The 14,731-nt window shown below is 39.7% G+C and overlaps 1 protein-coding gene across 1 annotated transcript; it reads right to left on the bottom strand.

The window, feature by feature from the left end:
• Positions 1–10,334: 10,334 nt before the first annotated feature.
• On the bottom strand, positions 10,335–13,764 carry LOC134616569 (tripartite motif-containing protein 16-like). Its single transcript, XM_063461444.1, has 2 exons — positions 13,210–13,764; positions 10,335–12,948 (listed from the first exon to the last, which is right to left on the bottom strand). The coding sequence occupies exon 2, from the start codon at positions 12,913–12,915 to the stop codon at positions 11,239–11,241; it is 1,677 nt and encodes a 558-aa protein (XP_063317514.1). The 5' UTR covers positions 12,916–12,948; positions 13,210–13,764; the 3' UTR covers positions 10,335–11,238.
• Positions 13,765–14,731: the final 967 nt, after the last annotated feature.

The raw sequence follows: 14,731 nt of genomic DNA, 5'->3' as shown, positions 1-14,731 counted from the left end.
TATATAAGAAGACAGGTTTGCCCAGTGTTGAACTCATTATGACTTGTTAAATTTTGAACCTGTCGTGGTGTGCTTTTTATTATCTTACAGTCAATTTTTTTTATGAAAAAAAAAAATATATATGTTAAAGGTGCAATATGTAGAGTACCTCATTCTAGAAGAGGTTTACCTTTTCTCCCAATTCTAGGTGGTGATGCTCATGCTTTTTTTTTAATGTTCTTATATTTCTGCAATAATTGGACATTGGATCAACCAGCCTTTGCATCTACCACTGCCTGATAAACATGTAGTGGAGGTCCTACAAGATCTTGCTTTGCTGCATGGGCCTGGCTTTAAATCCTCTGGGAAATCCTAAGTGGTTTGCTGGGAATGCAGCAAATGTGGCAGTGCTAGGCTAAAAACAAACAATATCCTGCTCACTCTTCTGTTAATCTTCTTCTCCACTGATACCTTACAAAAGCTGAAGCTATTGTTGCCTATCTGCCTGTCCTTCAACATCATTAGTGAAAGGTCAAAATCACTGACCATGAGAGACTGTGAGACCGTCTCTGGAAAGCTCTGATTCTTCTATTGAAGTTGGACTTAAAGTGGATTGGACTTAAGAGTTTCATTTCTTGAACATCTGTAAATTGTATTCAACAGATATTAACTGAAATGGAACTAGGGCTAGAATGTAGTCTCATGTGACACAAACTTGTGTTACATTTGTACCACAAGGTAACCAAATAAGTCATTACAAAGATATTCCTATTTACAACGGTGGGCTAGGGAAAGGTAGAAATGAGAGTATTTAAAAAGAAGTATCAAAAGTTAACCCTCTATTCCTGAGAATTCTTTTAGAATGTTCCAAATTCACAAGAGCTATTTTAGGATTTTCCAAATTCTCGAGAGTTCTATTAGAATGTTCCAGATTCCTGAGCGTTCTTAGACTGTTCCAGATTCCTGAGAATCCTTTTAGGATGTTCCAAATTCCTCCAAACTAGAAAATAATTCTCAATGAGACATTGCAAGCACCCAAGTTTTATTATAGTCTCACATTGTTTTCTGGGTAATTGACCAAGTCTGGTGGCATTACTTCCAAAGCTTATACAAGTTTCTGCTAACAGCAGCTACATTGTCAGGAACAGCACCTACCAACAGATATCCTCAACAGCTCACCTCACTATCATAACCGAGCAATATTATTGTCAAATGTTGATGTTATTCACCTACAAAAACTACTGGCTGTCCGTTGCTGTTATGGGGTGCGGAGGGTTAAATAGCAGCACACATCTGAAAACAGCTTAACATACTCACGGTCCCTTTGTGGTTAAACGCTAATTACATAAAGCACTTTTATACTGTTAATAAAATCCTGATCTCACATTAAGTACCTTTGAAGGGTTTTTAATAACTTTCAAAAGTGTCATTAGTTTGTTGTTGACTTCACAGTGACGGTTGCAGTAAAAGTCAGAGGCGCAAAATGTGTTCATATTCCTCATCCCTGTCTTTAAAACACAGTAAACAAGTAACATTGCATTATCTTGAACAGTGATCTCAGTTTTTATAATCACTTCAATGAGGTCACCAGGGCTCCTTTTTATATCTTAAAAAATAAATCAATAGTTAGAAAATTTCTGTCTCGAACTGAGTCTGAGAAATTTGTTGATGGAATCATATCACAAAGATTAGATTATTGTAATGCTCAGTTTGCTGGATTATCAAAGTCATCACAACACCAGCTCTGAAATTTGACTGTATCACCTCAGTACCGAAGGCACTTCACTGGATCTCAGGTCAACACCTTTAAAATCCTTCTATTAGTTTATAGAACCTATCAGGTCATCGGCGGCAGGTCTTTTAACTGTTCCCAGAATCAGACCTCAGTCTGCTGAGGGTGCTTTCAGTTACTGTGGTCCCCTTCTTTGGAACAATTACATCTGTACATGCACTCACTATAGTGTATGGGTGTGTTTACTTTTTCTTTGAAGTGTAATTTTGCTGTTTTTACTGCCTTAAGGCATCGTAAACCTACAGTTTTTTATGGTTTTATTTTCTGTGTTAAGGACATCGAATTTGCCGTCTAAGTTTAATTGTCACTGCCATTCAGTAGCATCGAAAGTACACTGTGTCAAGTTCAAACAGTTCATTGGGTGCAGTTGATAGCGATTTCCCTTGTCCACAAACATCAAAAAGAGCTCAAACAAGAGTCTTCTTGTCACTTTTAAACTTTTTATTCAGAACATTTCAAGGCAAATTTTAGCTCAGACAAGGCGACCCGTTTTTGACATTTTCTTGACCTTATTTGCACAAAATACCCATGAAGCACCATGGTTAAAATGTCAAAAAAACAAAACAAACATTTTATGGCTTTTCAAGCAGGTTAACAGACACTTTTTATTCCTCCTTACTAGTGATTTCCAAAACATTTTTTTTAAATTTAAGTGCAAGCTGTTTTATGTTGTTGCTCTACATGGAGTCTATTCTTGACAAATGTCTTGCAAATAACAAGTTTTTTTATTTTCATAGAAGAGACATCAGGGTTTAGACTCAGCCAAACAGTTTTCCAGCGATAAACTCCAACTGACTGACATCATGTAATAAGAAGAGAAAAGAAGTCAATAGTCTGTCTGCTGTTATTTCATAATTTGATGGGTGCATCGAGTTTGGGGGGTTATAAATAGGCATCTGATGTTATTATTCAGCAGTTAAAGCGCTTAAATGCAATGCCCCAAGCCTCTTGGATGAAATTAAAACTGTCATAGAGTCACCTACGAGTCAAACTGTTACTGACCCTTGCTTGCCTCTCAAAGATTTCAGCTAGATGGTGATAGCCTCTGGGTCTGTTTATGTTATTTAAAGACATGCTGCCAAACCAGTCTAAATTGCACTTTGGCAAAATAATGACTTAAGTGTCAAATTGTGCTGGGAATTTCCCCCTAAACTTGTTTTCTGCACCCTGTTGAAGTGCCGAGGTTCAGCCTAAGGGTGCACAATACTGATCAGCGGCAATCAGTTAATCTAATATGATTATCTCTGACTAACAACCTTCAAGAAACTGCAGGCTTTTGTGGCCACGAAGGTCAGGAGGCAGTCAAACTCAAAGGACTTCTATGAAGTTATTAGTTTAAAATGCTACATTTGATTCCTGCACATATAATCAGAGTTCAGTTACATTAGTTTAAAAAACATAAAACTGTATGGCTCAGGCTTCAATATGTTTTGTACAGCTCCCCTCTGATTGCACTAAGATTGTTAAATTAGTAAGTTTTTGTGGCGACATTTAACTACGTCAGCTGAGTGTTTTGGGGATATCGAGCCTTTCTCATAAATGTGGTCATTTCAGGCATTTTAGACACTGTGAACAACTTACAGTAAACTCTACTTTTTTAATACTTCAAATATGTAATACGTAAAATTAAAAATTCCCAAACAGCTGTGATGGAGCTCAGGATATACACTTATGGCCACTTTATTAGGGAGAAGCAATTCAATGCATTTAGGCATGTAAATATGGTTGAGATGACCTGCCGAAGGTCAAACTGAGCATCGGAATTGGGAAGAAAGGTGATTTAAGTCAATGTGGCATGATTGTTGGAGCCAGACAGGCTGGTCTGAGTATTTCAAAAAATGCTGATCTACTGGGATTTTCCCACACCATCAACTCTGAGGTTTACCAAGGAGAAACTATCCAGTGAGCACCGCTTCTCTGGGTGAAAATACCTTGCTGATACCAGCATTGTTTTGAAATGATGTTTTGAAAACTAGTTAATGCATTTACTATTTTTATTGTTATTTATTTATGACTACTGTAATACACAGACACTCTCTGTGGGCTTGTAATGATGCAGTGAGTTTTCTTCTTCACTCACTGTGTGTTTATATATCTGCATTTAATCATTAGTTATTATTAATCTGTCTTTCTCCCCTCATGCCCAATCAGCCGCAGCAGATGACTGCTTCTCTGTGAGCCTGGTTTTGCTGGAGGGTTCTTCATGTTAAAGGGGAGTCATATGGGGTCATAGGATTCTCAATGTTTTCTCTGTTTTCTTTGTATTATTGTACCTGAGTTGCTGAAGTTTATTCATATTTTAATGTACATTTCTATGCAGGCATCTGTGTATATGTGTATGTATTGAGGTTTTTTTTTATATGTATAAAGTAAAGCGTTATCATCATCAGGCATGTGGAGGGGTGCGGGGTGCGGAAGGGGTTTGGGCATCTTGGGGACTTTTTGCTGCCTGGACGGTGTGCCTCGGATGAATGACGAAACGTTTCTCCCACTGAAAACGCTACAACCAGATGAACAGAATCAACCTTTTGGGGTATATAGGCACATAGGACAGTCTGTTAGAAACAGCTTATCTTTTTTGAACCCATGAGGTCTTTGTGGCATTTATGGATCAGTGTTGGTGCTGAAATGGGGAGAAGGTTTGATGTTCAGATTTGGTTTTGTGGGGAAATTTTTACAAGGATTTACCTTAAGGGGGACTCATCACCCTGAAACATGCTGATGTATGCAGCAGGTTTGGGTTTAGACTGTCTTACAGTCTGCTTTTTGTGGCCTTATGTCTCAAGATGCAAGTAGGTTCCATTAGCTTGTATTACGGGTGCTCTTCCTGCAGGAGAATAGCAAAGAAAGTGAATTGCAATTAGCTATCCATCCATACATACATACATTTTCTTATACCTGTTCAAAGCTGGATTGTGGTGGCAGCCGTTCTTTCCAGTTCCTCCTGTGGGATCCCAAGGCCCTCCCAGACCAGATGAGATGAAAGTTGGTTCTGGATCTACCTCGGTGTTCCCTGAAAACCTCAAAAGGAAGACACCAGTTTGCAATGCCAACGGTCAAAATGCCCAGGCCCCTCTTTTTGCCTTACATCCAGCCCACCCCAATGCCTGCTCCTATGGATGATGGGCCCACAAAGTGGCAGATGTTATTTTTCTGGCTTATTTCAAGCTGCATGGGTCAAGGCACAGCCACCAGACTGTTGCTGATGAGCTCCCTTCTTAGGACTAATTTACCTTAGTCCCCTTGCCCCCTAGCAGGGACTATTGTTTGGTAGGGTGCTGTACTACAGTACATCCAAAAAGTGTTGAACCTGCCGCTGAAATACAATTTACGACTTTATTAACTCACTAATAATGCAAACTCATGTGCAACCATAGCTGTTCTCCTCTTGTAGCGGTCTACTAAAAGCACCACTGCAGGAGTACGTGACTGTTAAAAATCCACTTTTGTTCATCATTAAATTGCAGAAGATAAGCTGTAAGATAAGTAGGTAAAACTCCTAAAACACATGCTGACTATACTGAGCAGCTGCATCAAAGCTGCTCAAAATGGCTACGACAGTTAAGTTGCCTAATTCACAAGGGGCATAAAGTCCTTCACATCATTCGGCGAGAATGTGAGAAAAGGTTCAGGAGTTGATGGAGCAGGTTTAGCTGTTACACCATGAAACTGTGACATTTAGGTGATGGGACGCTTCCTACTACAGCCTGTAATTCTACACAAGCTCTGATTGTTTGGGGAGGAGCGGCCGCTGATTCCCCGCTGACTGACAACGCCTCCACAGTGAGGTCTGGAGGAGCAGAGAGGTATGATGTGTGTATGTGGATGATGAGAGTCAGGCCAGTGGACCAAGCAGGGGGTATTTCAACACCAGCATGTGACCCGCTAAGGTTTCATCACAGATGGACGACGCTTTGGGCTCACTGGGGATGTAGACGGGTGCTAAAGTTTCAAAACAACCCAGTGTGTGTGTGCTTTTCAGTGCATATGTGCCTATGAGAATGATATAGGGCAAAGTTTTGGAGTTCACTTGAGCCCGACTGGATCCTATGTCTCATGTACACGGCTTTAAAGCTATTAGAGAAGCTATTAGCATCTTCGTCAGTCAGTTTACCAAAAGCCTTTGGAATCCCAACCACTAACCCCTCACACATAGACGCAAGTACACTCAAACACACACACAGATACTTTCTCTAATGAGAAATGATGCGTCAGAGCTTCATTTGACTGCACCTCATTTCTGTGTCACTTGGCGGGACCTCAGTGGGATGCCTGACCTCGTTGACGCTCAACAACAGCATTCATCTTTAAAGGTGACTCCATCGACAGCCTCGGCTTTCCCTCCTCTTCATGTCCTCGAATGTTTCCTATTTAGGCAGCAGTAAGAAGGCTTTCCAGGTATCCATGTAATTACAAAGGATATTATCTTACCACGAGCAGTTCTCAGGAATTTCACTAATGGTTCCACTTGCAAACATCAGCGATGCCATCTTTTATGAATGAACTTAGTCGCTGCCTGAGAAACTGACATTTTGGTTTTCAGTCTTGAAGCTAATCTGATATTTTGCTTCTGCACACGAGTGTTAGAAGAGTCTGGCCTTTCTCACATGATGCATTCATACTACTGGATATACTCGATACTTGGTGGTTTAGGTGAGAGAGCTGCATGGGTAGAACATGATGTCCACTCACTAGCTGTGAATTCAGCAAATTGTTTGCTGGTACTTTTCTTACATGATCTCAGTCACAAGGACTTTGGACCATGGAGCTGACGGGTTAAAGAGCTGAGTCAGACTATTCTCAATCTATGAAACAAATGTTTTCTGATTTTTTTTAAGAAGAAGAAGAGGATGATATTAAGACTTTTATCTCTATTTCTATAACAAAACAACAATAAACAGGCTATAAAACAAAACCTATACACAGCATAAGATAGAGAAAAGCAAAGGAATATGGAAACTCAGCCACCAGGGATCACCTGAATACAGGATTTCAATAATTTCAGCAAAATTCAAACAGGCTTGCATGCAAAGTAATAATAAATAACAATGAAGCTGACAGCCTAATACACCAAAGAGACGAATAACAAAACCTAAACATAAAACATTCTCACGATCCAAGAGAAACAGCAGCTTGTGAAACCTCAAAACACAGGGCCCATGACAGGAAGAGCTGGGACCAACAATCTTGAATACACACACACACACACACACACACACACACACACACACACACACACACACACACACACACACACACACACACACATATTTAGCGAATGTATCTTTTAAGCTGTCCTTCTTTTCTCAGCAGTAGCTGAAAGACTTCCTTTGTGCGGCATGTTTAGAGGAAATCTGTAAATTGTAGCTGGAAAAAAACACAACCTCACTCACACTTTCTCAAAACGGGCACTTCTCTGTTACAATTTGATCATATTAACAGCTTGTTTTGTTCTTTGTTTTGTCAGCTGTTACCATTCACACTAATCACAAAACATCAGACGTGCTGCACTTTTACCCGCAGTGTGGATTTAGTTCACTGAAGTAATTAATACAGGACATTAAACCTGAATTAGTGGTTGTTAAGATTGTTGTTAAGATCGTCACATTCTGTGAATATAAACTGTGAGCTTACATTGATGTAATGTGTAAATCCTGTAGGTGAGCACGTTTAGCTGCTGCACTTGTCCTGAGAGAAGCACTCTCTGAGCAGAGCTTCAGCCTCCTGCTTTAAGGCCACTTTGGCAGGACACCTCAGCCTTTGAGAGCAGGGAACTTTTAATCGGTTTTTTGGTAATGGGATGGCCTCTCAAAGCACCAGGGAGTCTCCCAGCTACCACCAGGCGTTTGACACAGCAGTGCTTTGTCTTTGATTGTGCGTCCCAAACCTACCTTTGTAAAAAGATAAAAAGATCAGTGTGCGTTTCCGAGAAGCAGCAGTGGCTCTAAAAGGCTTAGGCAGCTGAGACACACAGACCACCTCAACTCACCTCCGATCCTCTCTTGTTCTATAGCTCAGCCAGAGAGAATCAGGAAGTAGATTAGTCATGACAGCTTAAAGCCTAAAATGGCTTATGAAAACAAAACAATAGCTGGAGTTACCGCTTGGAAAAAAAAGAAGAGAAGAAGAAACCCTCTGAGTTATTTATCAACTTAATTTACATATAGTAATATTCTGTTTGCACAGATATAAGTCAGAGAATAATTTAATGTGTTTTCTCTTTGAGTGCACACCTGTAAATCTGCATTATTATCACAGAAACTGCTTAATGATGTGAATACTTGAAGTAATGTGTTGGTGGGATTTTATCATATTTATCTATTCATGTGTTTTGTCTTTCAAGGCATGTCTGCATCAATTAATACAGCTTAATGCACATGACTGAAACACATCACAACATTTAATATACATATATGAATCATCATAGTCAGGTTTCAGAGCCCATCACAGCACAGAAACAGCTTCTTTTTCTTGTGGCCTCTGACACTGGACTTATCTCTGTGCTTGTCCTGCTAGACCTCAGTGAAGGGTTTGATACTGTCGACCATAATATCCTATAAGAGCGATCAGAGCATGCTGTAGGTATTACAGGTACTGCGCTGCAGTGGTTTGTATCATATCTATCTAATAGACTCCAATTTGTTCATGTAAATGGAGAGTCTTCTTCACACACTAATACAAGGTCTTAAATAATCAGGCCCCATCTTATCTTAATGACCTTGCAGTACCATATCACCCTATTAGAGCACTTTGCTCTCACACTGCAGGCCTACTTGTTGTTCCTAGAGTATTTAAATGTAGAATGGGAGGGAGAGCCTTCAGTTTTCAGGCCCCTCTTCTGTGGAACCAGCTTCCAGTTTGGATTCAGGAGACAGACACTATCTCTACTTTTAAGATTAGGCTTTAAACTTTTCTTTTTGCTAAAGCATATAGTTAGGGCTGGACCAGGTGACACTGAATCCTTAGTTATGCTGCAATGGGTGTAGGCTGCTGGGGGATTCCCATGATGCCATGATCGTTTTTTCTTCAGTCGCCTTTCTCACTCCCTATGTCCTAATACACCTCTCTGCTTTTAACAATTACTTATTATTAATCTCTGGCTCTCTTTCACAGCATGTCTTTTATCCTTCCTCCCCTAACCCCCAACCGGTGTTGGTAGATGGCTGCCCCTCCCTGAGCCTGATTCTGCTGGAGGTTTCTTTTCTTCCTGTTAAAAGAGAGTTTTTCCTTCCCACTTTTGTTTTTTAATGTTTTTTATGTATTTCTCTGCATTTCTGAAACTTGATGAGATTTGTTGTAACAGCAGACACCTTATCAGTAGGTTAGAGGACCTGCTCATTTCTTCATTGACGTTACATAGCATAACGCAGACATTGTGGCAGTCGAGGTGCACCTACAGCAGTAGTTTACACAAGTCTGTCTGTAAGTTAATGCTGCCATCTGCTGGTCATATATGGAAACTCTTGAGTTTACCTTGACTTAACACTATTAACATTAATTCATTTTTGAAACGGCCACTCACCAAACACTATAACAGTGATTTTGACAGTCCAGTGGAATTTGGATAGGAAATAACTGTAGGCAGAGGCCACAAATATGACAAATGGATATATCCATTTGAACCTGCAGTTCAAAAAAGCGCCCCTCCGACAGCCAAACCCATCTGTTCTCTGATTGGATTGTTACATTTGTGATTGACATGACATTGACCAATCAGATGAAAGGAAGAAAAATTTGTACTTGTAACTTGCAGAGATTCACACGGTTTTTTTTGGCTAAGTCCACACACAAATCTTTTTTACGCACACAAATTCTTTTTACACATACAAATCTTTTTTACACACACACAAATTCTTTTTACACATACAAATCTTTTTTACACACACACAAATTCTTTTTACACATACAAATCCTGATTTACAAGTACAAAACTGATTTACAATTATATAATATTTATGACCACATTTTGAGCCCATACTTTTCTACTGCTGGTTTTACAAGGCGTACACGGTAAAAACATTATGCTGGTTAATTTGTTAAGCACTTGGATGTCATATGTACTATTGTTATTATTTTACTAGTTTCTAGTTTTCACGGTGCTCCATGATTGTGAGAGGAATGAAAAAGAAATGTAGATATCAGTACGAAGCGTGGATTCTTTTGACCAAAGTAGATACACTCTTGTTACATTAGCAGTCTGTAAAGCAATTTTTCCATCCCTGCATTCATTTTGTCATATTCAGTTATGGCTGTTAAACAATTTTAAAAGAAGAATATACACTTGAGTTTTTATTGATTATCACAGTATTGACCTTATGTTAGCAACAAATCTCTCAGCATCTTAAAAGAGTGACGGACTCCATCGATGATTCGTGCAGTAGAACAGAAATACCATACAGAAACAACATAGATATAAACTATGAATACATATTCATTTCACATTTTTATATGGATATAATTCAAATGTCACTCACTAATTAAAGCCTGAGGAGTCAGCTTCTTAAAATCCTAATAAATTAAATCAACAGGAAATAAAAGAACTCACAGCCCGGCCCACACTGGAAACTGGTCAGATATCATTTTATTGAGTAATAAGCAACAAAATACTTGACACACATTTTTCTCATCAGGTCTTTGATAAAACCAGTGAACCTTATGTCATTGAGTGGTGCTAGCCCAACTCTTCCAAATCCACAGTCCAGCATAGAGCAGCTCAGTAAACATCCTGGACTCTGTGGAGGACGATCACAGTGTCAGAGACGCTATAGAAGGATCCTTTAAAAGTACAAAACATTTGTATTCAGATTTTGTGTGGTGACAGAAAAATCCTGCATTATACTCCAGTACTGAATTATATAAATAAGTGGATGCAATAAAATAAATCTGTGTTGATCACAAATGTTACAAACACAATAACGTGTCAATAAAAGTTACAAATTCAGAAGTAATTTAATGACATCATGTAACAGCTGGACTGATACGATAAATACGCCAGACATTATTAAAATTAGTCAACCTGTTTAAGCCACTGTCTTCACTAATTCATTTTTAACATTCAATAATTACTGTTAAACATGATTTTTTTAAGAATGTAAAATTGATTTTATATTATTATGGGTGTAATGAACGCATCATTACAGTTATTTTCTTAAAATGCTTAAAAGTGAAAGGAAGACAGAGAAAATGATTGAGAAAGTTCATGAATGATTCATACAGTGAAAGAAAACCTCACAGCAACAGTATAAACCGTACAAAACAAATCTCACATTTTGATTAATGATACATGTGCAGACACTGGCACTGATCATACCTAGCTGCTACTGAGTTCATGTTCCTGCACAAAGAAATCTATCAGATTTTAATCAATATTTCATATTTCTCCGTGACCTGGCTTAAGATGTTTGATTGGCATTTGACCAGCGAATAAAGAAAAGAACAAGATGGGTTCACAAACTAATGAAGACAGTCTATTTTATCTCATTAAATGTAGCAGTGGTATCAGTCCAATAACTCTTCCAAATCCACAGTCCAGCATAGAGCGGGTGAGTGAATGTGGTCTGGACTCTGTGGAGGAGGGCCATGGTGTCAGAGACGCTGTAGAAAGAAAGAATACCGGCTCTGGGATCCACGTACACTCCTACTTTGGAGGACAGAGGGCCTGCGATGGAAGTTGTGATTTTATTGTGTCTGAATTTATAACTGTCCTTGTAACACTCTAATGCCCAAGAATTATTGTTACTTCCAAATTCACTTTGATCCAGTTTATTTTTATTTTTGTACGTCACGGCTACTGAAAGGCCTCTCCCTTTCATCTCCACTTCCCAGTAACAAAGTCCAATCAGACTCTCCTTACTCAGGACCTGCTGCTGGATGGAAAACCTGTCCCTTTTTTTATATGCAGGATAGATATTTGGATTTGAAGCACTGGCTGATACGGTTCTGTTCTGATTAGATAGGAAGAGTTTTTTGTGAACTGTATCTGGGTCCATTGTCAGTTGACATGAATGTTTTAAAAATTCATCTCTGGTCTTAGGCTTGCTTTGTGGCAATAAAACATCCACTGATCTCACTGTCAGAGTGATATAGCTCCATTCTTCACTTAGAAATGCTTTGAGATTTTCTCTGGCTTCTAACAGTGCTGTTTGCAGATCCTCAAAGTACTTAACTTGACACATTTTGAAGCTTGGTGAGTCTGTATTTTCACTGAGTTTTGACATCATGGAGTAACTGAGGAGAAATTCGGTGTGGTCCTCTGTGTCTGAAAGCTGCTTCAGCTCCTCTTCTTTCCTCCTCAGCTCAGTGATCTCCTGCTCCAGCTTATTCTGAAGGTCTTTGACTCGCCTCTCTTCATCTTTCTGCTGGGATCTGATCTGCTGCTTTAGATTTGAGCCTTTTTCTTTGATGAAACTCACCAGCTCATTGATGATGGTCTCACAGTCTTCAATTGTTTTATCAGCAGACAGTTTGATCCCCTCCATCTCTTTCTCAAGCTCTTTATCTTCCTCCACTCTGGTCTGAATTTTCTTCTGGACTTCCTGCAGATTCACCTTAAGGTCTTTGTCTTTTTCTGCCCTTTCAACTTCAACTGGAACTGTTACATGGTGATTATGTTCATCCATGCAGCAGACATAACAGATACACTGCTGATCAGTACGGCAGAACATCTTCATTACCTCATTATGAGTTGAACAGATGTTTCCTTTAAACTCCTTGGAAGGTTTGATCAGCTTGTGTTTGTCAAAGGCAGAGGATTCATAGTGAGGCTGGAGGTGTTGCTCACAGTAAGAAACCAAACATACCAGACAGGACTTCACTGCTTTCAGCTTCTTTCCTGTGCAGACATCACAGGAAACATCTTCAGGTCCAGCATAGCAGAGATCAGCAGGAGCAGCTTGGTGTCCAGATGGCTTCAAGTCCTCTATTAACCCTTCTGACATGGTGTTTTTCTCCAGATCAGGCTTCTGTATGAAACTCTTACCGCACTGAGGACAGCTGTAGATTCCTTTTGGATCCTCTGTATTCCAGTGTCCTTTAATACAACTCATACAGCAGTTGTGTCCACAGGGAATAGTGACTGGATCCTTCAGTAGATCCAGACAGACTGAGCAGTGGAACTTTACTGACGTGCTTCCTTGTTGTGCCATTCGTTGTGATAAGGTGAATGCCAAATAGTTTCACTGTGAAAAGAAGACGCATGTATCAGGTCATCCGTCATTCCAGAAAGGCATACGTCACACTCTTAATTATTGTCATTGAACAGCAAGAATATGCAAGAAATTAAGCTGTGGGAACCAATAAGCATTTGATACACCGACAGTATATTATATACTAATACTGCACAAGATTAAAAACTACAAGAAACGCCAAATAGCACCCAATAGTAAAAAAAAAAAAGTAATAATAAAAATCAGAGACAAAACTTAAATGCACTATCATACAAATAATTTCCAAAATCTCCTCATGTCTGTCCATCTCCTGTTCAATGCTCATAGCAACTGTTTATCCAGTTAGCCAACCATCCATTGATCTGTCCATCCACCCACTACTTTTGCTTATTTAAAGTTGGTTATCAGTGACATCAGGCTATTCCAGGTTTTCCGTTCCTCCTGAGGGATCCCAAAGTATTCTCATACCACACAAGACATATAATCCCTGCAGCAGGCTCTGGTTCTGTCACAGCTAATGGAAGGTGTGGACTCAGGCGCGGAGCTCTGGGTTTTAAGCAGACAGTGCATTTATTTACAGTGCTTGAAATACAGTCTTTAAACAGCGTGATATCCAAAAATGTCCTTTCTCTCAATTCCCAAAAGTGGTGTAGGTGAGTTTCCCCGTGAAGTCTGTGTGCACTCCTTCTGTGTGAGTTCCTCCTCCCGAAAACACCAGTGAGTCCTTTCTCTCCACTCCTCCGTCCCGTACTTCTCCACCGAGCTCCGAGTACAATCCAGCGTCGACTGCTGTCTGGACACACCGTTAAATACCTCCGCTTCGTGAGGAATGATTAGCGGCAGCTGGAGCGGAAGATTACACTTCCGGGTCAGGGGTCGGCCATTCTCACTCTCTCGGAGGCGCCGCTCCTAGGCATAGCCAGGCCCGGAGAATAGGGAGGGAGAGAGAGAAAAGAGAGGAAGGCACACACACATCACAAATAAACAAGCAGGTCGTCCGGGGAGGACTGTCCGACCGTGACAGGTTCTATTCCAGAAAGCCCAAAAAAACCATATAGCATACTTTGCAAGTTTGAAGAAACTGCCTTCTCACAGCCAGGTATGCTTCATATTCTGGGATATGCAGAGTAGCCTACACCAGTGGTTCTCAAACTTTTCACAATGAGTACCACCTCATAAAATATATGGCTGTTAAAGTACCACCCTTATGTACAGTAGTATAGGCCTATTTAACACCCCATACAGTTTACACAGACAATTTTATTTCTTATATGAATGTTATTTATTTTAACTGTCATAAACAGGATGTGACAAGTGATAATAATAACAACTGTACCGCATTAAAACATTCACAGCAGGTGGGATATCCAATCTTTAAGTAATGACCTGATGAAAGCTGCTTCCGGGTCCGAACTACTCTGCGTTTATTAAAGCTGTTGTGTTTTTAACATGTTTTAATGCTTTGTATTTTGTTCTATTTAATCTCAACAAGCCCCTAAAAAAGCCAGTCATCACTGTCGGCCTCTCTCGGTTTTTTATCATCACTGCTGCATGGGCTGGGCTGTAGTTACATCATAAGGTTTTAAAAAGTGAGCTTTAAAATGAATAGTATATTATGACTAACCTTATATTACAGTTGTTCTCCTGATTGAAGCTTGCAGTTACATTTGTCTCTAACCATCAGAAGCCCTCACGTTAACTTTTTCGAGTGGAAAAAAGTTAGCGTTCATCCACCAGCTTCACTGTGTTTATGTTATGCTAAAATAGCTGTGTAGCTAACCACCATGCAGCACAT

The sequence above is a fragment of the Pelmatolapia mariae genome, linkage group LG3_W (assembly GCF_036321145.2).
Source record: "Pelmatolapia mariae isolate MD_Pm_ZW linkage group LG3_W, Pm_UMD_F_2, whole genome shotgun sequence".
In the NCBI taxonomy this organism is placed as follows: Eukaryota; Metazoa; Chordata; class Actinopteri; order Cichliformes; family Cichlidae; genus Pelmatolapia; species Pelmatolapia mariae.
This window is presented reverse-complemented; position numbering and strand designations above follow the sequence as displayed.